The 26,123-nt window shown below is 35.0% G+C and overlaps 2 protein-coding genes across 2 annotated transcripts; one reads left to right on the top strand and one right to left on the bottom strand.

The window, feature by feature from the left end:
• The first annotated feature begins 1,495 nt into the window (after nt 1-1,495).
• LOC131180737 (tRNA ligase 1-like) lies at nt 1,496-2,385 on the top strand. The gene has a single exon (XM_058148275.1). The coding sequence runs from the start codon at nt 1,687-1,689 to the stop codon at nt 2,134-2,136; it is 450 nt and encodes a 149-aa protein (XP_058004258.1). The 5' UTR covers nt 1,496-1,686; the 3' UTR covers nt 2,137-2,385.
• Nucleotides 2,386-5,602: 3,217 nt separating this feature from the next.
• LOC110635489 (uncharacterized) lies at nt 5,603-6,627 on the bottom strand. Its single transcript, XM_021784848.2, has one exon. The coding sequence runs from the start codon at nt 6,521-6,523 to the stop codon at nt 5,603-5,605; it is 921 nt and encodes a 306-aa protein (XP_021640540.2). The 5' UTR covers nt 6,524-6,627.
• Between the last annotated feature and the right edge of the window lie 19,496 nt (nt 6,628-26,123).

Raw genomic sequence — 26,123 nt, 5'->3', positions numbered from 1 at the left:
TATTTAATGGTTGCCAAAATTGCTTTGGAAAGTGAGATTTGAAATTGGAATGTATATTTTCCAATATTTGGTTTGTATGGAAAAGTTGTATTCTGGGGTGTTTACGTCCTTGCACTTTGGGTGGGGTGCCACCATAATTTTCCCGTCCTAGATGGCGGAAGTTACATTTCCAGATAAATAAAATCATAGAGTATTGACATCCCTGCCCTTAAATATAATAATATTTAGACCAAATATAATGCATTTAGTTATATTCAGAATATTATGGAATTTTATTTCACTTTTTTTTGCACTTCTATAAACTAACCAAATACAATATTCGTGGATTCCAATAAAACTTATTTTTCTAACCAAGAATATAATGTATATTGCCATAATCACTTGCCTGGAAATTTGCTTTTCTGGGATAGTAATTCCAGGCATAATTGTTGAATTCCAGTAAGTAAACAATCAGTAATAATCTGTATCAAAACCCATGAACTTTAACAGAGACATCAATTGAGCCCTTGAACCTTTTTTTTTTCTGAATCTGTCAAGTTCAATTCATCCAAATCAGCTGATCAGCTCTTTGGTGTTAAACATTTGATTACAAACTATATTAAAAAAAAATGATAAGACTGGGAAATAGGAAAGTTTGATTATAGATCGAAAGAGAGTGTGTAAATATATAATGTACTTCTATTTTACTTTAACTTATGTTTGTATGATGAATTTATTAAGTTTTAATATGCTGATGCGGCATCATGACATTGACTGCCTATTCAATATTTTTATACTCATGCATGGGGCGAGTTGAACAAATTTGATTTAATAGATGTGTGAAAATAAGAATTCAAGATTCCAATAGGTCAAAAACTCACAATAAAAGTTGAAAGGCTTAATAGTTTTTCTTTACACCATTAAAGCTCAAGGGCTTCTATATGGGTTATACCATCTTTGCTTGGTTTCTCATATGTGGGATGAATTACATCGTTGTTTCTATCTTTCTCATTTAATCAATGTGATTTCCATATCGTCTTTGCTTGTGCAGGAGTCCTCTGCCAGATCCTGTGAGGTCAATTTTGGAAGAGGGAATAAATCTATACAGGTTTCACACCAACAGACATGGCAGATGTGTATCTATTATATGCTTTCTGTTCAGATTTTTGCTTTACATTTTGTATATATGATTTACTCTAGAATAGACTAATATTGACATTAGGCATTTCAAGATTATGCAATCAAGATTAGGAACAGCTAAGAAAAATTGCCAAGGGTGAATACACAACACCAATTATTGAGAGGAGGAAACTTGGAACAATTGTTTTTGCTGCTATCAATTTGCCAGTTCCAGAAATCTGTAGTTCCCTCGACAATGTAAGCAAAAGATGTTGCATTCTTATTTTCATCCAAGTTACTAGGGACATTGGGCTTGCAACGAAGATTTTTCTTATTCATGTTAGGAATATTGTGTCTTGGTCATAGGGATTTCTTTTTCCCCAATTAAAAGCAAGAATATTCTTTTTTTAAACATCTGGTAAATCAGTTTAATTAATATGCAAGATCTTTAATATATAGAGTTCCTTAGGACTGGATGGGAGCAGTAAGGCCCTTTATTTGTTCCTTCTCTCTTTTGACCATCTCTTATTCTGCTTAAGACCTCCTTGAATTGGCCATTCATGTATAGATTATGTGTGTCAATATTTTATGGATGAAATAGATATATGTTCTTACTCCTTATTGACTTTCACATTCCTTGATCAGTTGGCTCAGAAGAACCCCAAGGTTGAAGCCTTTCTTCAGGACAAGCACTTGGAGCACAACCTTAAGAAAACTCACTTGACCCTTGCCCACAAGAGAAGTCATGGCGTTACAGCGGTAGCAAGTTATGGACTGTTTCTCAATCAGAAGGTCCCAGTAGAATTGACTGCACTTCTCTTCACAGATAAAATGGCTGCCCTAGAAGCACAACCGGGTTCTGTTGATGGCGAAAAAGTAGTATCAAAAAATGAGTGGCCGCATGTTACCATATGGACCGCAGAGGGAGTAGCACCCAAGGAAGCCAACACACTGCCTCGATTGTTCTCAGAGGGGAAAGCAACTCGTGTTGAATTCAGTCCGCCCATCACCATATCGGGCACAGTGCAATTTTATTGAGTTCAATTTTTTTTTTCACAAATTGGATTTGAAGCTTAGTTTTTTTTGCTGCTGAGAAGTAGTTTGTATAGGCAAAAACAAGGTAAATATAAAATTGAATTTTCTTTTATGTTTGTATCACTTAACTGCTACTTGAAAAATTAAAATTTTAAAAATAAACAACGACTTCAATTAGAAGATGAAATATTTTCCAAAAAAAAAAAATTAGGAGCTGAAATATGCATTCATTTCATCAACCAGCTCTTGCCTGGAGTCTGCCTTTCTGCTCATTCTTTTCTTGGTCTCTGGACTTCTTTTATGACTTGTTTGACTTACCAATTGCCTTGCTGGTTTCATCCTTCTCACATCTTCTTTAAACTCTCCAAAGCTCTGCTGAAACATGCATTCATTTCATCAACCAGCTCTTGCCTGGAGTCTGCCTTTCTGCTCATTCTTTTCTTGGTCTCTGGACTTTTTTTACGACTTGTTTGACTTACCAATTGCCTTGCTGGTTTCATCCTTCTCACATCTTCTTTAAACTCTCCAAAGCTCTGCCTCAACTCCTCATCTAGTTGCTCGCAATCATCTGTAGCCCGATAAGATTCAAGAGTATGATGTATAATTTTCTTGGAAGGCGTGTTCTCTGGATATTCGATTATTTCTTGTCTAGGTTTGTTCAAGAAAATTCCAAGTTCTAAGGACACAAAAGCATCCAGACAAGCATACTCTATCTGTTCAATTGTAAGCTCTTTAGCATTCCATTCACTCATTGTGATTTCTCTGGGCTTGGGAATCACTTTCTGAAGCAAATCAAGCACTAAAGCCTTCAATCCCAATTTTCGATAGTCTCTATCATGATATTTCTTGGCTGCCCAATAACCTACATCTTTTGTATGAGCCACAAGCAGCTCATAATCTTCAAATAGTTTACAAGCATCATTCCATACTCCTTTACCAACAAATTTGAACTTCTTATTCCCAAGAAATTGGATCAAAGATGGTGGGATATCATCTGCATGATAAAGTTGAAAAATAAGGCATCTTTTACCCACACATAGTTGAATGATGGCAACTTGTTGATGTCCATCTGGTTCGGTAGGCATACACCATTCAGTATCAAGGCCAATAAGAAGTTCGCTCAGTTCACGCTTGTGGATATGCATTGTATTAGCTATCCATTCGTCGACAACAACAGCTGCTGCTGTGACAGTTGTGAAGATATGATCACCATAGTATTGGATGTCATGTATGGAGGAAGGACCTGCAAAAGACATTGTTAAGGAGAGGAGACAAAATTTGAAGTAGTCGCTTATAGGTTCTCACAGTATAATAGCTAGTCTTGATTTATATAGACACCGCTAGAATTTTCATCAATCAGTAGGAAAGTTCAGATGAAAGAAACTTGGGGAAATATATGGTCATCAACTAGGATTAGGATATCCTATAGGTTTTGGAATTAGAAACTTGGAAAAAAAAAACAAAAAAAAAGGAAAAAGTAATGCTGCTCATTATTTTTTTTACCATCAAGATCACTCAAAAAACACTCAACAATCTTAGCTATTTCGATGACCCTCAGAACACATGCTACTGCGCAGCACCAATGGCCTTCAACTCTATCTACACTAATGGCCTTCAACTCTATCTACACTAATGGCCTTCAACTCTCGATGCACTTCTTAAATTGGCCACTTTGTCGTGCTTTTATAGACTACTAAATCCAATCCTATATTGGACAAAAGAGTCTCAATTTAAAAAAAAATTCTGAAAAATGGAAACAAATTTGCTGACTTTCCTTTTATGTCCCATTTTCCCCTTTATTTGCTGTGCAGTTTTGTTATTTTATGATTGTAAAAAGATATACTGCAAAAATGGAAACAAATTTGCTGACTTTCCCATTTTCCTCCTTATTTGCTGAGCAATTTTGTTATTTTTTTATTGCAAAAATATATTTTTAAAAAATGGAAACAAATTTGCTGACTTTCCTTTATTTCCCATTTGCCCCCTTATTTGCTGTGCAATTGTTATTTTTTTATTGCAAAAAAAATACACTGCAAAAATGGAAACAAATTTGCTGACTTACCTTTATTTCCCATTTTCCCCCTTATTTGCTGTGCAATTTTGTATTTTATGATTGCAATCACATTTTATTTTCCAGATTGGCAGCCATCCCAATATTTATGTGTTGGACACCCCAAGTATTTTGCCTCCTCAAATTCTTGATGCCGAGGTCTGTTCCAGGCTAGCTTTAACAGGTGCAATTATGCCAGCATCCCTCTTCCTGGTACACACATGCTCAAAATTTTTTCCCTTCTTCTAATGGGTGTGAATGAGTGTGATAGTCTCTCTCTCTCACAAGCAGGAGCAATTAGCGACTCTTTGGTTGGTGAAGAAGAACTTGCTCAATATTTCTGGCCATTCTCAACTTGAGTGATGAATATAAGAAATGGGCAAAGTTGTCTGCCCTTGAAAATGATAGATCATTTATAGACCACAAAGAAGAGTGTTCAAGCGGCAGACAGCCATGCATGAAAGGAGAAAGGCAACATTTCACTGATCACACTCAGGCATGACTTATGAGCACTTTATATATATATATATATATAATTTCGTTATCCTTCTTTTAAGAGAACTGACAAAATGTTCTTAATTATGAGCTCTGCCATAATGTACAAATAGGTTACGGGGTGGTGGTTAAGTGAAACTGAGTGTTTCTTTTGGAAATAATTGGAACGATCTGAGAAAGTCATTCGTTATCTTTCATGTAGGATTTCATAGTACATAATGTTCGGCGAAAGCTCTTTGAGACAATTTCACGTTTTAATGGTGACATGCAAAATGAAGTGGATTTGGAGAGATAACAGGTTAACAAAAGAAAGATTAAAAGAAAAGAAATTGCCTATACCATAACTAACAGTAACCTTCATTTTATTTGTTTTCTAACCCTTTACATGTCTGCTTGTCATATCTTAAGGGACAAAAATTTGATCATTTGCTAAGCATGGTGGGGGCAAAGAATGAGAGGAACATCAGCTTCAGATGTTGACAGAAAGCACTCTTATACATATGCAAACCCAGACAAAATGCCCTTGGCCTTGAAATCTAGCCGCCTGTTCCCTTTTCTAATGCCCGCTTTTTCTGCTAGTTTATGTAAGCATCCTTTCCAGAACATCCCAGTAACTTTGCAACTACAAAATCCATTGCACAACAGAGCCATTGGCCATGGAAAGCTCAGTGGTTAAAGATTTATCTCCTAATGTACTTCTCAAATTTGAATAAAATGTGAAAATTTGTTTACCAAAAAACACAAAACAAAGCCTAATTTATTTAAACATCAAATCCTAATTCAATATCTAAAGTCACTGAACCCGAAAACCCCATGCATCACTGAGGGAAGATTTAAAGAGGAAAAATTCAAATCATTAATCACCAGTAGAATTGAATAAATGTATACAAAAAAAATTCTTTTAGGTTAGTATTAACAACGATTTCAATTAATAAGTGAAATTGCATTCATCTCATCAACCAGCTCCTGCCTGGAGTTTGCCTTTTTGCTCATCCTTTTCTTAATCTTTGGACTCTTTTTACGACTTGTTTGGCTCACCAATTGCCTTGCCGGTTTCATCCTTCTCACATCTTCTTTATACTTCCCAAAATTCTGCCGCAAGTCAAGCTCCTCATCTAGTTGCTCGCAATCATCTGTGGTCTGATCAGATTCAAGAGTAAGATTTACAATTTTCTTCGGAGATGTGTTCTCTAGATATTGAATTATTTCTCGTCTAGGTTTGCTCAAGAAAATTCCAAGTTCTAAGGACACAAAAGCATCAAGACAAGCGTACTCTATCTGTTCAATTGTAAGCTCCTTAGCATTCCATTCACTCATTGTGATTTTTTTTGGCTTGGGAATCACTTTCTGAAGCAAATCAAGCACTAAAGCCTTCAATCCCATCCCTCGATAGACTGTGTCGTGATATTTATTGGCCGCCCAGTAACCTACATCTTTTGTATGAGCCACATGCAGTTCATAATCTTCAAATAGTTTATCAGCATCATTATGCACCTCTTTACCAACAAATTTGAATTTCTTGTTCCCAAGAAATTGGATCAAAGATGGTGGGATATTTTCTGCATGGTAAAGTTGAAATATAAGGCATCTTTTACCCACACAGAGTTGAATGATGGCAACCTGTTGGTGTCCATGAGGTTCAGTAGGCATACACCATTCGGTGTCAAGGCCAATGAGAAGTTTGTTCAGTTTACGCTTGTGGATATGCATTGTATTAGCTATCCATTCATCGACAACAGCAGCTGTTGCTGTGACGGTTGTGAAGATATGATCACCATAGTATTGAATATCATGTATGGAGGAAGGACCTGCAAAAGACATTGTTAAGGAGAAGAGACAGAACATGAAGTAGTTTGCTAAAAGGGTTCATTTATATAGAAAACAATAGAGTTTCCATCAATCAATAGAAATTGAACAACTTAGCCATAAGGGTCATGGCACCTCTATAGGCAAACACATGTTTTTATTTTAAATTCCAACAGACATGATTGTTCATTTTCAAAATTAATTAAATAGGCACATCTCTGAGCAGATATGACTGTCTGTTTTTAATAGACATGTCTATTTATAAGCAGACACATCTATTTATTAATAGACACAACTGTTAAGATTTATTTATGAAAATAAAATAATAAAAATAAAATTAATTATTTTATTTTCACAAGTTCATGTGTTAAAGGGAGAAGCATACTACACGTATTCCTGGAGTATCTCACTACATGGTCAAGGGCAACATGAAGTATAAAGCTACTACAACAAGGTGTACAAGCTAATAATTATATGAAAAACCTCTACTTAAGTTGTTAACCCCTTAATAGTATCCATTAGGTTATGCCATTTACAGCTCTTTAAAAAAGTCATTATCAGTTAACCAAACCACAGAGTTCAAAGACTCATGTCACTTCTCTGATCTTCAATATAAAATGCCTTTGTAACAAGAAATGGCATCACATCATTTGTTCCTGATTTTGCAGATTGAATGTATTCTCCCTGATTTCTTTAGACAAGATGTAGTATGGTTTCAAGGAAAAGAAATCAAAAATATCTTTGGAACAGAATATGTATGTGTGTGAAATAAAATAATTATTTTATTTTTATTTTTGTAAATAATTATCAAGTTAAATAAAATAATTATTTTATTTTAATTTTCATAAATAAATTACTACAAGATGTATTTGTTAATAAACGGACACTTCTATTATATATAAACAATTACATCTATTAGACATGTGCCATAATAGATATGTCTGTTAATAAATAGATATGTCTATTACATACAAACAGTCGCATCTGTTAGAAAATATGTCAATTTAATTTGTTTGGAAATAAACAATAGTGTCTGTTGAAATTTAAATAGATGGATGTGTCTGTCTAAGAAGGTATTATGACTTTTCATTGTTTATGGATACATATAAGTTATACAATTCATTTACATGCTTCTTCTATTTCTTCTTCTATTTCATTGTTGTCTATATTCTATTTCTTCTTCTATTTCATTGTTGTCTATATAAATCAAGACTATCCACTATACAGATGCGATTACTTCAAGTCCTGTCTCCTCTCCATATTCAATACTATGATGATTATATTATCACAACAGTTACAACAGCAGCTGTTGTTGTTAGGGGTGTGCAAACGGTCAGTTCGGTTCCAAACCGAGAAAATTGAAAATAAAAAATTTTAAAAACCGAACCAAACCGATTAATAAGAGAAAACTGAACCAAACCAAACTGATAAATATCGATTCGATTTTAAACCGATCAAACCAAAATTTATAAATTGAGCATTTGATTTCCAACTGGGTTCGGTTTGATTTTAAACTGATCGAACCTAAATCCTAGGGTTCGGTTCTATTTCTTTGATTTCCTTGATATATATATATATATATAATTTCGGTTCAGTTAGGATTTTTTTATTTTTTATGAAAATAACCGAACCGAACCAATTAACCGAAATTATCAAAATTATAAATCGAACTGAACCAATTTAATTTTAAAACCAAACTGAACTGAACTGATAGCTAATACACTGCATATCCACAAGCATAAACTAAGCAAACTTCTCATTGGCCTTGACACCGAATGGTGTATGCCTACTGAACCAGATGGACACCAACAGGTTGCCATCATTCAACTCTGCGTGGGTAAAAGATACCTTATATTTCAACTTTACCATGCAGATGATATCCCACCATCTTTGATTCAATTTCAATTTCTTAGGCACAAGAAATTCAAATTTGTTGGTAAAGAGGTGCGGAGTGATGCTTATAAACTATTTGAAAATTATAAGTTGCATGTGGCTCATACAAACGATGTAGGTTGCTAGGCGCCAAGAAAAATCATGACAAACTATCGAATGATGGGATTGAAGGCATTAGTGCATGATGTGCTTCAGAAAGTGATTCCGAAGCCAAGAGAAATCACAATGAGTGAATGGAATGCTAAAGAGCTTACAATTGAACAGATAGCGTATGCTTGTCTTGATGGTTTTCTGTCCTTAGAACTTGGAATTTTCTTGAGCAAACCTAGACGAGAAATAATCCAATATATAGAGAACACATCTTCAAAGAAAATTGTTAATCTTACTCTTGAATCTGATCAGGCCACAAATGATTGCGAGCAACTAGATGATGAGCTTAACTTGAGGCAGAGTTTTGGAGAGTATAAAGAAGAAATGAAAAGGATGAAATCGGTAAGGCAATTGGCGAGCCAAACGAGTCATTAAAAGAGTCCAAAGAACAACAAAAGAATGAGCAGAAAGGCAAACTCCAGGCAGGAGTTGGTGAGATGAATGCATATTCTAGTTTTAATTGAAATCATTGTTTATTTTTTAAAATTTTTTTATTTTTCAAGTGGGAGTGAATTATAATACAAACCTAAAACATTTTTTTTTTATTAATTTATTCAATTCTACTGGTAATTAGTGATTTAAATTTTTTCCCTTTAATGCTTCCCTCAGTTTAGCTTATACCCTAAATTTTGAACCATTACCATTTTTGTTCATAAATGCATAGGGTTTTCGGGTTTAGTGATTTTAGCTTGAATTGTTGGAAATCCAATTTCAAATTAAATTAGGATTTGATGTTTAAATTTATCAAGAAGTTAGTAGTTTTAATTCCGTGAAAAAGTGACAAGTGACACTCTATTATATTTTTTTTTCATTTGTCCATTTTACCCTTATTTTATTATTACCATTATTTAATATGTGACCTTTTAGTAATGTTTAACATTTTTGTTATTTTTATTATTAATAATAATTAATATGTATTAAATAAAATTTATTAATATTTATATTACTAATAATTAACATGTGACTTTTCAAGAGAATTAGTTTTTTATTCCTTGGCTCATATATATATATATATAACAAGGACGTTGAAAATTTTAGGCAATTGATTTTGGTATTATGTGATTGCAAGATTCCTAATAAGTTGAAAGGAAAATTTACCGTATAGCCATACGACCAGCCATGTTATATGGTAGTGAGTGTTGGGCAGTCGTATGTGTCTAAGATAAGAGTTGTGGAGATGAGAATGTTAAGGTGGATGAGTGACCATACTAGACTAGATAAAGTCCATAATGAGAGTATTAGAAAAAAGGTAAGAGTGTTACCAATTGAGGATAAGTTGAGAGGTGGTTTGGTCATGTGAAGCGCAGATATACGAAGGCTCCAGTTAGACAAGTAGAGCACATTAGGGTAGAGGATAGAAAGAAAAGAAGGGGTAGACCTAAACTAAGTTGGAGGAGAGTAGTACAATATGACCTAGAAGCATTACACATTTCCGATGATTTAACCCAAAATCGTTTAGAGTGGAGAAAGAGAATCCATATAGCCGACCCCAAATTTTTTGGGATAAAGGCTTAGTTGAGTTGAGTTGAGTTGATCTTGGTATTATAACTGGATAACCCAATATTGAGGAATTCAAGAGTGCTTATGAGGATAGACAAAATTTGAATTTGTTGATGGAGTTTTTTTTTTTTTTTTTTTTGATAAGCACGTTTGATGATGGACTTGTAGTGCTCCAGTGGGAGCTCTTCGATCATATTAGCCAAAAAGAGCTACTTAGAGTGTGAAGCGACGACGATAATGAAGCACATTGTGAATGTGGTTTATGTATGCTATTTCATAAGGGTTATGCATAGGGACTTGAAGTCTGAAATTTTCTTGCTTGTGAATAAAGCAGCCAAAAGCATATTTTACCCTCTAAACTTTCATAGAAAAGTCAATTTGCCCTCTCAATTTAACATTGAACCAATTTACCTTCTGAATTTAAAAATTGAATCAATTTAATACTTAAACTTTTAAATTTAAACCAATTAAACACATTGCAAAGGGGGAAAAAGAGTAAAATTCAAACGTTGTTGACTTGAAAACATAGCTTATGGGATTCATCCATATCAGCAACAACTCATTAACATAGACACCTAAGAACGGAACAATAAAACTTTCACAAAAACTCCTCTGGCCGCACAAGCAATTACCCTTACCACAAAACTTTGCTTGAGATCCAGCCAAGAGCAAACACCAATAAATGAAAAGGGAAAATAGAGAGAGCTCTAGACCACATAATATGACAAAATGATCAAAGATTCAAAGCTGCAATCTTTTTTTTTTTTTTGCCCATCAAAAACCATCAACACACAATCCAGAACCATGAAGACTTGCCCCATTCCAAATTTAACTTTTAGAAAGCAAAAAAACAAAAATTGTGATGCTTCTTCTTTCTTTTCATTAGCAATTTATAAAGGGTTTGCTTTCTGTAGTTCCTTAACTTTTTACAAGCCCAAATCAAAGGATTGAAGAACATTGATCATTCTTGTTCTACCTTAACAATGATGATGGTGGGGATTCCTAACGTTGGTAAGTCGGCTCTAGCCAATTCTTTGCATCAAGTTGGAAGGATTAGTGCTGCAGGTAATATGATCTTCTCAAATCTCTCTCTTTCTCTACTAAATTTTAAATGGACTAACTTCCAAACTATTGATTCTCTTAGAGAAAGGAAAATTGAAGCATGCAAAAGTGAGTCCACATCCGGGAGAGACAAAAGATATCAGCAGCTTGAAGGCATGTAGCTTTTCTTTCTTTCTTTATTTATTCTTTTATGATATTTATTCTTTTATTTTTTTTAAAAAAATTCTGAAAAATGGAAACAAATTTGTTGACTTTCCTTTTATGTTCCATTTTCCCCTTTATTTGCTGTGCAGTTTTGTTTTTTTATGATTGTAAAAAGATGACTTTCCTTTATTTCCCATTGTCCACCTTATTTGCTGTGCAATTTTGTTATTTTTTGATTGCAAAAAAAATATACCGCAAAAATGGAAACAAATTTGCTGACTTTCCTTTATTTCCCATTTTCCCCCTTATTTGCTGTGCAATTTTGTATTTTATGATTGCAATCACATTTTATTTTCCAGATTGGTAGCCATCCCAATATTTATGTGTTGGACACCCCAAGTATTTTGCCTCCTCAAATTCTTGATGCCGAGGTCTGTTCCAGGCTAGCTTTAACAGGTGCAATTATGCCAGCATCCCTCTTCCTGCTACACATGCTCAAAATTTTTTCCCTTCTTCTCATGGGTGTGAATGAGTGTGATAGTCTCTCTCTCTCTCACAAAAGCAGGAGCAATTAGCGACTCTTTGATTGGTGAAAAAGAACTTGCTCAATATTTTCTGGCCATTCTCAACTTGAGTGATGAATATAAGAAATGGGCAAAGTTGTCTGCCCTTGAAAATGAGAGATCATTTATAGACCACAAAGAAGAGTGTTCAAGCGGCAGACAGCCATGCATGAAAGGAGAAAGGCAACATTTCACTGATCACACTCAGGTATGACTTATGAGCACTTTATATATATATATATATAATTTCGTTATCCTTCTCTTAAGAAAATTGACGAAATGTTCTTAATTATGAGCTCTGCCATAATGTACAAATAGGTTACGGGGTGGTGGTTAAGTGAAACTGAGTGTTTCTTCTGGAAATAATTGGAACGATCTGAGAAAGTCATTCGTTATCTTTCATGTAGGATTTCATAGTACATAATGTTCGGCGAAAGCTCTTTGAGACAGTTTCATGTTTTAATGGTGACATGCAAAATGAAGTGGATTTGGAGAAGCTTATTGAGTTGCAATTCACAACCTTGACCGAAGCTTTTCACTTGCCTATTGAATTAGGGGATAATGCTCGTAGTAAGGTTGCTACTAAGCTACTTAACCTGTATCGTATTGGGAGGCTTGGACATTACACTTTAGACCCTATTGCATTCTAACTGTAACGACACAGGAATTACTCATAAGGAGAGAGCAGGTTAACAAAAGAAAGATTAAAAGAAAAGAAATTGCCTATACCATAACTAACAGTAACCTTCATTTTATTTGTTTTCTAACCCTTTACATGTCTGCTTGTCATTGTGTAATGTGATTGTTGCTTTTTTTTTTTTCATTTGAAAAGAAGAACAGTTTTTGCATATCTTAAGGGACAAAAATGTGATCATTTGCTAAGCATGGTGGGGGCAAGGAATGAGAGGAACATCAGCATCCGATGTTGACAGAAAGCACTCTTATGCATTTACAAACCCAGACAAAATGCCCTTGGCCTTGAAATCTAGCCGACTGTTCCCTTTTCTAATGCCCTGCAATCTTTGATTCAAGCTTTTTCTGCTTGTTTATGTAAGCATCCTTTCCAGAACATCCCAGTAACTTTGCAACTACAAAATCTATTGCACAACAGAGCCATTAGCCATGGAAAGCGTAGTGGTTAAAGATTTATCTCCTAATGTACTTCTCAAATTTGAATAAAATGTGAAAATTTGTTTACCAAAACACACAAAACAAAGCCTAATTTATTTAAACATCAAATCCTAATTCAATTTGAAATTGGATATTCAAAAATTCAATTTAAAATCACTGAACCCGAAAACCCCATGCATCACTGAGGGAAGATTTAAAGAGGGAAAATTTAAATCATTAATCACCAGTAGAATTGAGTAAATGTATACAAAAAAAATTCTTTTAGGTTAGTATTAACAACGATTTCAATTAATAAGTGAAATTGCATTCATCTCATCAACCAGCTCCTGCCTGGAGTTTGCCTTTTTGCTCCTCCTTTTCTTAATCTTTGGACTCTTTTTACAACTTGTTTGGCTTACCAATTGCCTTGCCGGTTTCATCCTTCTCACATCTTCTTTATACTTCCCAAAATTCTGCCGCAAGTCAAGCTCCTCATCTAGTTGCTCGCAATCATCTGTGGTCTGATCAGATTCAAGAGTAAGATTTACAATTTTCTTCGGAGATGTGTTCTCTGGATATTGAATTATTTCTCGTCTAGGTTTGCTCAAGAAAATTCCAAGTTCTAAGGACACAAAAGCATCAAGACAAGCGTACTCTATCTGTTCAATTGTAAGCTCCTTAGCATTCCATTCACTCATTGTGATTTCTTTTGGCTTGGGAATCACTTTCTGAAGCAAATCAAGCACTAAAGCCTTCAATCCCATCCTTCGATAGTTTGTGTCGTGATATTTATTGGCTGCCCAGTAACCTACATCTTTTGTATGAGCCACATGCAGTTCATAATCTTCAAATAGTTTATCAGCATCATTATGCACCTCTTTACCAACAAATTTGAATTTCTTGTTCCCAAGAAATTGGATCAAAGATGGTGGGATATTGTCTGCATGGTAAAGTTGAAATATAAGGCATCTTTTACCCACACAGAGTTGAATGATGGCAACCTTTTGGTGTCCATGAGGTTCAGTAGGCATACACCATAGGCATACACCATTCGGTGTCAAGGCCAATGAGAAGTTTGCTCAGTTTACGCTTGTGGATATGCATTGTATTAGCTATCCATTCATCGACAACGGCAGCTGTTGCTGTGACGGTTGTGAAGATATGATCACCATAGTATTGAATGTCATGTATGGAGGAAGGACCTGCAAAAGACATTGTTAAGGAGAAGAGACAGAACATGAAGTAGTTTGCTAAAAGGGTTCATTTATATAGAAAACAATAGAGTTTCCATCAATCAATAGAAATTGAACAACTTAGCCATAAGGGTCATGGCACCTCTATAGGCAAACACATGTTTCTATTTTAAATTCCAACAGACATAATTGTTCATTTTCAAAATTAATTAAATAGGCACATCTCTTAACAGATGTGACTGTCTGTTTTTAATAGACATGTCTATTTATAAGCAGATACATCTATTTATTAATAGACACAACTGTTTGGATTTATTTACGAAAATAAAATAATAAAAATAAAATTAATTATTTTATTTTTACAAGTGCATGTGTTAAAGGGAGAAGCATACTACACGTATTCCTGGAGTATCTCACTACATGGTCAAGGGCAACATGAAGTATAAAGCTACTACAACAAGGTTTACAAGCTAATAATTATATGAAAAACCTCTACTTAAGTTGTTAACCCCTTAATAGTATCCATTAGGTTATGCCATTTACAGCTCTTTAAAAAAGTCATTATCAGTTAACCAAACCACAGAGTTCAAAGACTCATGTCACTTTTCTGATTTTCAATATAAAATGCCTTTGTAACAAGAAATGGCATCATATCATTTGTTCCTGATTTTGCAGATTGAATGTATTCTCCCTGATTTCTTTGGACAAGATGTAGTATGGTTTCGAGGAAAAGAAATAAAAAATATCTTTGGAAGAGAATATGTACGTGTGTGAAATAAAATAATTATTTTATTTTTATTTTTATAAATAGTTATCAAGTTAAATAAAATAATTATTTTATTTTCATTTTCATAAATAAATTACTATAAAATGTATTTGTTAATAAACAGACATATCTATTATATATAAATAATTATATCTATTAGAGAGGTGTCATAATAGATATGTCTGTTAATAAATAGACATGTGTATTACATATAAACAGTCACATCTGTTAGAAAATATGCCAATTTAATTTATTGTGAAGTAGACAATTGTGTCCATACAACAGCAGCTGTTGTTGTCCATGAATGGATAGCTAATACACTGCATATCCACAAGCATAAACTAAGCAAACTTCTCATTGGCCTTGACACCGAATGGTGTATGCCTACTGAACCAGATGGACACCAACAGGTTGCCATCATTCAACTCTGTGTGGGTAAAACATACCTTATATTTCAACTTTACCATGCGGACGATATCCCGCCATCTTTGATTCAATTTCTTGGGCACAAGAAATTCCAATTTGTTGGTAAAGAGGTGCGGAATGATGCTTATAAACTATTTGAAAATTATAAGTTGCATGTGGCTCATACAAAAGATGTAGTACTAGGCGCCAATAAAAATTATGACAAACTATCCAATGATGGGATTGAAGGCTTTAGTGCTTGATGGGCTTCAGAAAGTGATTCCCAAGCCTAGAGAAATCACAATGAGTGAATGGAATGCTAAAGAGCTTACAATTGAGCAGATAGAGTATGCTTGTCTTGATGCTTCTGTGTCCTTAGAACATGGAATTTTCTTGAGCAAACATAGACGGGAAATAATCCAATATCTAGAGAACACATCTCCGAAGAAAATTGTTAATCTTAGTCTTGAATCTGATCAGACCACAAATGATAGCGAGCAACTAGATGATGAGCTTAACTTGAGGCAGAGTTTTGGAGAGTATGAAGAAGAAGAGAAGGATGAAATCGGCAAGGCAATTGGCAAGCCAAACAAGTTGTAAAAAGCGTCCAAAGACCAAGAAAAAAAATGAGCAGAAGGGCAAACTCCAGGCAGGAGCTGGTTGATGAGATGAATGCATATTCCAGCTTTTAATTGAAATCATTGTTCATTTTTAAATTTTTTTTTTTTTAAGTGGGAGTGAATTTTAATAAAAACCCAAAAGAATTTTTTTTTTTTATTCTATTCTACTAGTGGTTAGTGATTTAAATTTTTTTTCCCTTTAATACTTCCCTCAGTTTAGCTTATACCCTAAATTTTGAACCATTACCATTTTTGTTCATAAATGCATAGGGTTTTGGGGTTTAGTGATTTTAGCTTGCATTGTTGGAAATTCAATTTCAAATTAAATTAGGATTTGATGTTAAATTTATTAGGAAGTTAGTAGCTTTAATTCCGTGAAAAGGTGATAAGTGACACTCTATTATATTTTTTTCATTTGTTAATTTTACCCTTATTTTGTTATTACCATTATTTAATATGCGACCTTTTAGTAATGCTTAACATTTTTGTTTATTTTAATTATTAATAATAATTAATATGTATTAAATAAAATTTATTAATATTTATATTAGTAATAATTAACATGTGACTTTTCAAGAGAATTAGTTTTTTATTCCCTGGCTCATAAATATATATATATATATATATATATAAACAAGGATGTTGAAATTTTAGGCAATAATTTTTTATATTATAACTAGGCAACCCAATATTGAGGAATTCAAGGGTGCTTACCAGGATAGACAAAATTTGCACTTGTTTATGGAGTTTTTTTTTTAGTTTTTTGGGACAAGCACGTTTGATGATGGACTTGTAGTGCTATAGTGGGAACTCTTCGATCATATTAGCCAAAAAGAGCTACTTAGAGCGTGAAGCGACGATGATAATGAAGCAAACTGTGAATGTGGTTCATGTATGTTATTTTATAGGGACTTGAAGTCTGAAATTTTCTTGCTTGTGAATAAAGAGGCCAAAAGCATATTTCATCTCTTAAACTTTCATAGAAAAGTCAATTTGCCTCCTCAATTTAACATTGAACTAATTTATCCTCTGAACTTAAAAATTGAACCAATTTAATATACTTTTAAATTTAAATCAATTAAACACATTACAAAGGGGGAAAAACACGTAAAATTCACGTGTTGCTGACTTGGAAACATAGCTTATGAGATTCATCAACATCAGCAACACCTCATTAACACAGACACGTAAGAAAGGAACTATAAAACTTTCACAAAAACTCCTATGGCCGCACAAGTAATTACCCTTACACAAAACTTTGCTTGAGATCCAACCAAGAGTAAACACTAATAAATGAAAAGAGAAAACAAAGAGAGCCCCAGACCATATAATATGACAAAATGATCAAAGATTCAAAACTGCAATTTTTTTTTTTTTTTGTGGCCATCAAAAACTTTCAACACACAATCCAGAACCATGAAGACTTGCGCCATTCCAAATTTAACTTTTAGAAAGCAAAAAAACAAAAACTATTCCACATTCGCACATGTTGGACCATTCCATGAAAATAAACAGAACACAATTAGAACAAAAGACAAAAAAGAATTAGCACCCAGAATCATGAAAGAGAGCAATGTCTTTCTTAATTTGCAAAGTTGGTGCACATTGCATATCTTGTTTTAAAAAATATAGTTGTTTCAAAATTACGGAGCCAGAGTCAAGTACAATTCTTGGGGAATTTGATCTTGGCCGGCCATTTAGCCCAATATCGTTGCTTTACTCCTCTATAGAGTTTGGTGGGTTTTGGTGATGAGCTTACTTGCTTCATAAGGATGGGTTTGAGACCTAAAAAGTGGAGGGTATGTTGGTTTTGATTATGATAATTTTGAAAAGGAAGCTGATGCGTCTCTACCGCAAGTGCACGGGTCGTACAAGTAGTATAGAAAAGATATCGATCCCACGAGGAGTTGTGTTAATGATTGAATTTTTGATATAAAAAGTTGAGTAAATTGAAGTATTTTTGAAATTGAAGTAATGAATTGATGGGTAATGGAGTATGAAATCTAAATATGCAAAATTAATATTCTATTCAACAATGTATTAATTAAACTAGAATTGCATCAAATTGAAATAAGCAAGTTCAAATATGGCAATATTCAAAATGGCAAGTAATTAAATTTGATTAGAAATTAACAATGGTAAAAAGGCGATTCCGGAGTTCGGGATTTCATATTCGAGCTATTTTGGGATTTTAAATTGGTTATCCAATCTTATGAAACTTATGGGTTTTAAGGAGATTAATTCTTAAATCCTTTGAATTCCCTTTCGAGTGAGACAAAGAGTGCCTTAATCAAACTAATCCTACTTTCGTGGAGTTAGAATTAATTAAGACCCATTAAGTTCTTTAATTAATCTGTGAGTCCTCTTAATCCTTAGCCTATTTCTAGATCTAAGTTAATTAAGTCCAATTTCTTGATTATCTATCACAGGGCCTTCTCCTTTCGGTGCTTCAACCATGGATTAAGAACATCACTTAATGGGATCCTACACTAAGCATGTCATTAAGCATACAAGAAATGAATAAAACTCATTAAGACCACAAAATATGGATTACCCAATCAAAATCCACAAAATATCTCAAATATTACAACCCTTACTCCAGAATCAAAGGTAAACTACTCACTATCCATAATGCTTACAAGATATATTGAGTTTAAATGGAAATAAAGCTTTAATCTAAGCTAAGAAATAAGAAATTAAACACTAGAAATGTAGAAAAATGTAATGGAAGAAAGAAATCTGCAAATCTTGGTTGAAAATGGTGTGGAAGGTGAAAGTGACTCCTCAAATTCTGCCTCCCTTCTTCTTTCCTTTTCTGCTCCTTTTCTTTTTTTTCTAAAATGGGAAAATGGGACTATTTATAGCATTTTTCTGACATGGAGCCCTAAAATGGTATGTTCTATGAGGAATTATTTGAGGGAATCTCCTGCCAGCTCATTAATGAACTCTTTATGGGACTGCATAAGTGGACTGCATAAGTTATGCAGTCCCTTATGCAGTTTTCGGCTGGTTCTGAGTCACTTATGCGAAACTGCATGACTTGGTGCATAGGTTATGCACAATTCCGTGAAGGTGCATAAGGGGGGCGAGAATGTGCATAAGCTATGCAGTCTCCTTATGCACATTTCGGCTGGTTCTGGAACAGTGATCTTTCTCCTTATGCAGATCTGCATAGCTTATGCGGCAAGTTATGCACAGTTTGGTCAATGCATATTTCAGCTTGAAAACCTATTTTTGACATCTTTGGCTGTAGAAGACACTCCTCAATGGCAAAATTCTCTTCAGTCCTTCAAAAACACCATTTTTCCTACAAAACAAAGTAAAAATTACAAATTAATGCAAAATTGACAACTATGAAAAACTAACTAATTAACTAATGAAATTAGCTAAAAATGACTAATAATCAAATAAAAATGGTTATAAAATTAGACCTAAATGACTATGCAAAATGTATGCATCAAATACCCCCAAACTCAAGCTTTTGCTTGTCCTCAAGCAAACTTTAAAATGTGGTGCAAAAATTTTAGGGGTGCCTTATCCAAAGAACTATGAAAATCACCTATTAAAGTAACTTAACACACCTTCAGCCATACCAGCAATCCATATACCCATCCTTCAAAATGCAAAGAATTTAATGCTTATCCAAGCTTTCACCGCTTAGCCATCAAGTCAATTATCATTCAAAATCCCCAAACCAACAAATCAAAAGAGATAGTCATGCTCAAAAGGAATTCATGGACAATCAATAACCAAAGTATCTCAACATGGAATGATAGAATTGAATGAATAGATGAATAGTTTTCCAATCCCATAGGCAAATTTCCTACTCCCATCTCCACTAATATAGCTAGTACTATCAAGAGATCAAAGGTCTTTTTAGGGATGTAATGGGGCCATGGGGTTTAAAATGAGGCTAAGAAGAAAGATGGGTAAAAAGGATTCAAAGCATGAGAATATTTTCAATTTTGACAACATAAGGTACACCTTTTTTATTTTATTACATTTTTTTCTTTTTCTCTTCTTTTATATATATATATAAGTGGAGGAGAGAAATACACAATGAGAATTGTCAAGTGCTAGCATAGTTTACAAAACACATAAAAATGAGGGACATTTGATTTTTTAAACTTGCATTTTGTATTTTCTTTTGATGATTGTCCCTAAAATTTGCCACCCCCAAACTCATTTATTTTAATACTTTGGGTGGATTTCTTTCATTTTGAATGGCAATAGTAAAAAGCACATATACTAGCACTTTTACAAGATGACAAGCACTTCTTCTCCCTTTTATTGTATAATTTTTTTTCTTCTTTTTTTTATTTTTATTTCTATTATTTTTAGAAAGTGTACCTAATATTCAATATTATTCTCATGAAAAGGGTTGGAGTGTTTGGTTCATTGGCTAGGTAGCAATAAGGGTTTCAAGAAAAATTAGGAATAAAAAGGTTCAAAGGGGTTTGCAAGGGTTAATTTTAATTAGGAAAAAAAAGGCCAAAGGTTTAAAATGAGAAGGTTTAAATCAAAGAATGCCTAATCATCTCTCTTTTCAAGTACAAGCTGGTATTTCGCCTTGAAAGGTTTAGAAAATTTGTTCTAAGAATGGTGAGACATCATTTGACTACCTTATATCCAATAACTCCCTCTAAACACTTCCTTCTCCAAATGACTAGTTGGGTGGCTTTTTGGCTAAGAAGATATAGGCAAGGGATAACACTTCAAAACTTTGCACCTCTTAGGAAACTTTCAATCCACAAACCCAACTAAAGGTAAGTCAAATCACTCTCATAGGCAACTTTTCAATACTCAAGGGATTTGGCAAAAGATTTTAATGCATGATTCCTAAAATGAGTAATGCATTAACTAAATGGAGGGAGTCTATTTGTATGCAATGTGTACAATTTCTAAGTGATGTATAATGTGTGTGTAAATGTGTTATGTATATGTATGTGTGGAAATATATGTAAAATATTTACAATATATGAAAATGAAATGGAATGAGATGTTCCTATACTCAAAATGTGAAAAATGAAACAAAAATCAAGCAAAAATCAGAATGTGCACCCCCAAACTCAAAATTGGACATTGTCCTCAATGTCTCATGCAATGCATTATCAAAAGTCAAAGCAGATAATAATTACCAGGAATTGTAAAGATTAAGAGCAAAAAGAAAGAGTTACCTGGTATGGAGCAGATGAGAATTCAAGATAAAGGGATGCATAAGAAGCTGCACAGGTTATGCAGAGTTAAGTGCTGTCCAGAACATGTGCATAAGTAGGGTGCATAAGCCGTGCGGTTCTGCATAAGTGGCAATATAGGTTGCATAGGCTATGCAGGACATTTGCATAAAGGGAATACACCCTGTGCAGTTCTGCATAAGTAGCAGAAAGGGTTGCACAGGCTATGCAAAATATTTGCACAAGGAAATTCATAGCCTGTGCAGTGTATACAAAAGTTGCTGCATGAGGATTGGCAAGGGGAAATGTACAACCAGCAGTAGAAGCATTAAAATATATACAGAGTATGGGCAAATATGTACAAAAGGGTAATAAGTGCAATGAAAATCAAAGAAGACTAATGTAATAGTTATCCAATAAAACTTCAAGAAAAAAAAAACAGAATTTAAAACAAACTAATTCAAAACAAACAAACATAATTCAAAACAAACTATAAATGTTTGAACATATTTACAAAGAAAAGGTCCTACAAGATTGAACAAAAGTAAAACAGAAGCTAGTCTAGGTCTATTGTTTTGCCTTTGTCCAAAGATGTTGCTAAAGGGCTGGTGGCTGCTGCCGGCTGTCGAAATGATGGTGCTGGAGGAGGTGATGGAGGTGGGGGTGGCATGCCCAAAAAGATCATGAGTTGCTTCACCATTTCCTTCAATTCTTTCTGCTTGTCCCTGGTTTCCATGACAAGGTCAAATAGGTGATCATGACGATCCTTGAGTGTATCAAGACCAGTGTCAAGCTTCCTATCCACGAAGTATATATCATCACTAAGCCTGTCAAGATAGGTGAATAAGGCTTTAGTGTTGAATGCAGGAGGGGCTGTGGAAGAGGAAGGTTCAGCTGTAGGAGGTATGGGCTGAGCAGAGGCTGCTGGGGTAGGTGTAGTGGGGTGCTGTGGGACGGATGGGAAAGGTTGGGTTTCTGGTTGTGCAAGGGGCTCGATTTAGTGCAGTTGGGCGAGATCAAAATATGACAAATTGAACCCTGTTTTGGTTAAGTGTGCAGTATCAAAATATAAAGTGTCCACAAGTGCTGGTATTGAGTGTTCTGCAGGATTAAAACCAAAATGCTTGGCTATGACAGTGATGAGCCCACCCAAAACAATGTCACCTATGGATTTGGTGGCAATATGCAGCACATGCTCACAAAAGAAATAACCAGGAGAAACCTTAACTTTGTGAAATGCACACCATAACATAAATAGTTCAGATTTTCCCACAGCACCAGAACTAGTCTCTCTGCCCAATATGGTGCTAGCAATCAGCCTATGAATAAACCTAAGTGCAGGGTCAAGTATTTGGGATGTTTTTGATCTTCCAGCAGAGAAAGTTTGAGGTTGGTTTGTGATGATTCTCCAAAATTGGGCAGCATTCCAAATGCCCTTGTTGGCTACCTCTACTCCAGTATGTGGTACTCTAAATAACCCATCAATTGCAAAACCAAAAATGCTATGAAATTGGTCCAATGACAGCTCTCTATTTTGCCCCAAGCATCTAAATTTCATAATTGGTTTAGGGTCTACATCATGCAATTTAAGGGTAGCAGAGAATGAAGAAATAAACTCCAAAACTAGAGTTGGATAAACTATCTCCTGTTTATGCACAAATTCCATCCAACCCATCCCATCAAGATATGCAACTACATTGTCAAATAAACCAAGGGATTGTAGAGAATCGGCAGATATATACCTAGTGGGTTGTACCCTTCTATCCTTGAGTCACTTAAAAGCTGCTTTTTGAATTGTATCAGGAAGAGGCCAGGGTAGCTTTGATACATGTGAGGCTGCCGAAATTGTCTTTTTGCTGGAAGAGGGTGTAGAGGCTGGAGCTTTTGGCTTTTTGGGTGGCGGTTCCGACAATGGGGTGGGTGGGTCTTTGCGTTTGGATAGAGGAGGGGCAGAGGACATGGGTCGCACAGATTTTGACCGGATTTTACGTTTGTACGTGGTTGGGGGAGGTGGTGGGGGTGTCGCTTGTGGAAGAGAATTAGGAGTGGGGGGTATCGTTGACAATGGCGAGACTTCGAGAGGAGAAGCTGGACGGGAATGGGGAGGTGACTCCATTGCCGATGGAGAAGATGGAAGAGATAAGGGCAGAAATGAAGAAAATCGAAGAAGAATGAGAATTAGGGCAAGTGTAGTGAGAATCGAAATGGAGAAGAAGGTGTGAGGAGGAGTTATGCCGGGATGAGGATTGTGAGAGAAAAAAAAAAAGACAGTGAACAGGGTTTATCGGGGTGAAGGTGGGAAAGAGAAAGGAAAAAAAATTTGATTTAAATGGGTTTTGTAAAAGACTGCATAAGGGGAAAATGCATGTGCATAGCTTATGCAGTAGCTTATGCAAGTGTTGCCCTGTTTTGAAGTTCAGAAAAATATGTCATGCAGAAGTGCATAGGCCATGCACGCTGCTTATGCAGGTCTCGGCAACTTTTGAAATTTGGGAAGTGAAGTCATGCGGGAGTGCATAAGTTATGCACTCCCCTTATGCACCTCTCGGCAGAATTGGTTTTTCAGAGAATCAGGTCATGCAGAAGTGCATAAGTCATGCACTCTGCTTATGCACCCCTCGGCAGGTTTGGTTTTTCTGGGTTTCTGGTTATGCAGAAGTGCATAAGTCATGCACTCTGCTTATGCACCCCTCGGCAGGTTTGAAGATTCAAAGTTTTTGGTCATGCGGAAGTGCATAAGTCATGCACTCTGCTTATGCACCCCTCGGCAGGTTTGGAGATTCAAAGTTTTTGGTCATGCGGAAGTGCATAAGTTATGCACCCTCCTTATGCAGACTTCGGCAGAGAGAGAAAATGCAGAATTTGAAGATGTGCAAATGTGCATAAGTCATGCACTCACCTTATGCAAGTTTTGACAGATATGAAATTTGACAAAATGAGGTTATGCAGAACTGCATAGGCTATGCACTCTCCTTATGCACTTGCAATAAGGGTGAAAAATGGCAAGAATTTTGGTTATGCAGGATTGCATAAGCTATGCAGTTGCTTATGCACAATTCAACAAGATTAAGATTGCAATGGAACATGATTTGCAAGGGTGAAAAATACCCTAGAATGAAGAAATATAATTCCATGAAGTATAAACCATGAGAAATTTTCACCAAAAACACATCAATATATACAAAGTTCATCAAAAATGCATCACACAAGCATGTAAAAATGGATCCTACATAAAAGACCTTTGAGAACTATGCCATTTTGAGTCAAATTCTGCAAATCAACATTTAGCACATAAAACTCCATAAAATCTGCATAAAGTTGCATCTAACCACAAATGAGAAATGAACTCTCCAAGTTTTGCCAAGAAAATGCAGCATTTCTACCTTGAATTCTACAACCCAAAGAAGCTCAAAACTGCAAAAATGACTCACTTACCACCATTATAAGCACAAGTATTAAAAAGTTACATACCCAACCTCACCAAAAACACAAGCCATTTGCTGCAGACACCCTTTTTGCTGCAGAATGTACTTTTCCTCTGCATAAACCAGATTGCAGCTCCTGCAAAGGTTATGCAGCAAAAACCAATCAGTTCTTTTGAAGGACAAAATTTTCAAGTTAAGAATTACTTCCCCAACAGTTCATCAGCCTTTCTTCATGGAATTACATCTACAAGGGACAAGATTTAACAATGTCAAAAATTGAATTTGGGAAGATTTAAGATAAAAACTAAATCAATGAAAATGAAAGAAAATTAGCAAAAGCAAAATAAAAGGACTTGGGATGCCTCCCAAGAGGGCTAATTTATAGTCCTTAGCTGGACTCTTCATGAATTTCACTGAAAAGAGGTGAGGGATTGGAGAGCTTGTAACAGCTTGCTCCTATTATTGGGTCTCCAGTTATGTAATGTTTCAATCTATGCCCATTGACCTTAAAATTCCCAGATTTTTCACTCCAAATTTCAATTGCTCCATAAGGGAAAACCTTAGAAACTCTATATGGACCAGTCCACCTTGACTTAAGTTTTCCAGGGAACAATTTCAATCTTGAGTTGAACAACAAAACTAAATCACCTTCTTTGAATTCCTTTTTCCTCAGATGCTTATCATGCCAAACTTTAGTTCTTTCTTTGTAAATACGGGCACTTTCATAAGCATCCATCCTCAATTCCTCAAGCTCATTAAGTTGTAACAACCTTTTCTCACCAGCTTGCTTAAGATCAAAATTCAAGGTTTGAATGGCCCAATATGCTCTATGTTCTAGCTCCACAGGTAAATGACAAGACTTACCATACACCAACCTAAAGGGAGTAGTTCCTATAGGGGTTTTGTAGGCAGTCCTATATGCCCATAAAGCATCATCTAGTTTGATAGACCAATCTTTCCGAGAATTGTTCACTGTTTTCTCCAAAATATGCTTGAGCTCTCTGTTAGAAATTTCAACTTGTCTTGAAGTTTGAGGGTGGTATGGGGTGGCTATCTTGTGCACTACACCATACTTCCTCATTAGGCTCTCAAATTGCTTATTACAAAAATGGGAACCCCCATCACTAATTATAGCCCTAGGAGCTCCAAATCTGCTGAAGACAAATTTCTTCAAGAATTTCACTACCACTCTAGCATCATTAGTTGGAGTTGCAATAGCTTCCACCCACTTTGACACATAGTCAACTCCAACTAAGATGTATCTATTACCATATGAAGGAGGGAATGGCCCCATAAAATCTATTCCCCAAACATCAAATAATTCCACTTCAAGAATATTATTTAGGGGCATTTGATCTCTTTTTGACAAATTTCCACTCCTTTGACATTTATCACAATCCAACACAAATTTCCTCACATCCTTAAAAAGATTTGGCCAAAAGAAACCAGCTTGCAAAATTTTACTAGCTGTTTTAGAGATTCCAAAATGTCCTCCATAATCAGAAGCATGGCAATGATGCAAAATACTCTGTGTCTCCTCTTCAGGAATACACCTCCTTATTAAACCATCACAACATCTCCTGAAGAGTAAAGGATCGTCCCATCTATAAAACTTCACCTCATGCAAAAACTTT

This window comes from Hevea brasiliensis, chromosome 6 (assembly GCF_030052815.1).
Source record: "Hevea brasiliensis isolate MT/VB/25A 57/8 chromosome 6, ASM3005281v1, whole genome shotgun sequence".
In the NCBI taxonomy this organism is placed as follows: domain Eukaryota; kingdom Viridiplantae; phylum Streptophyta; class Magnoliopsida; order Malpighiales; family Euphorbiaceae; genus Hevea; species Hevea brasiliensis.
This window is presented reverse-complemented; position numbering and strand designations above follow the sequence as displayed.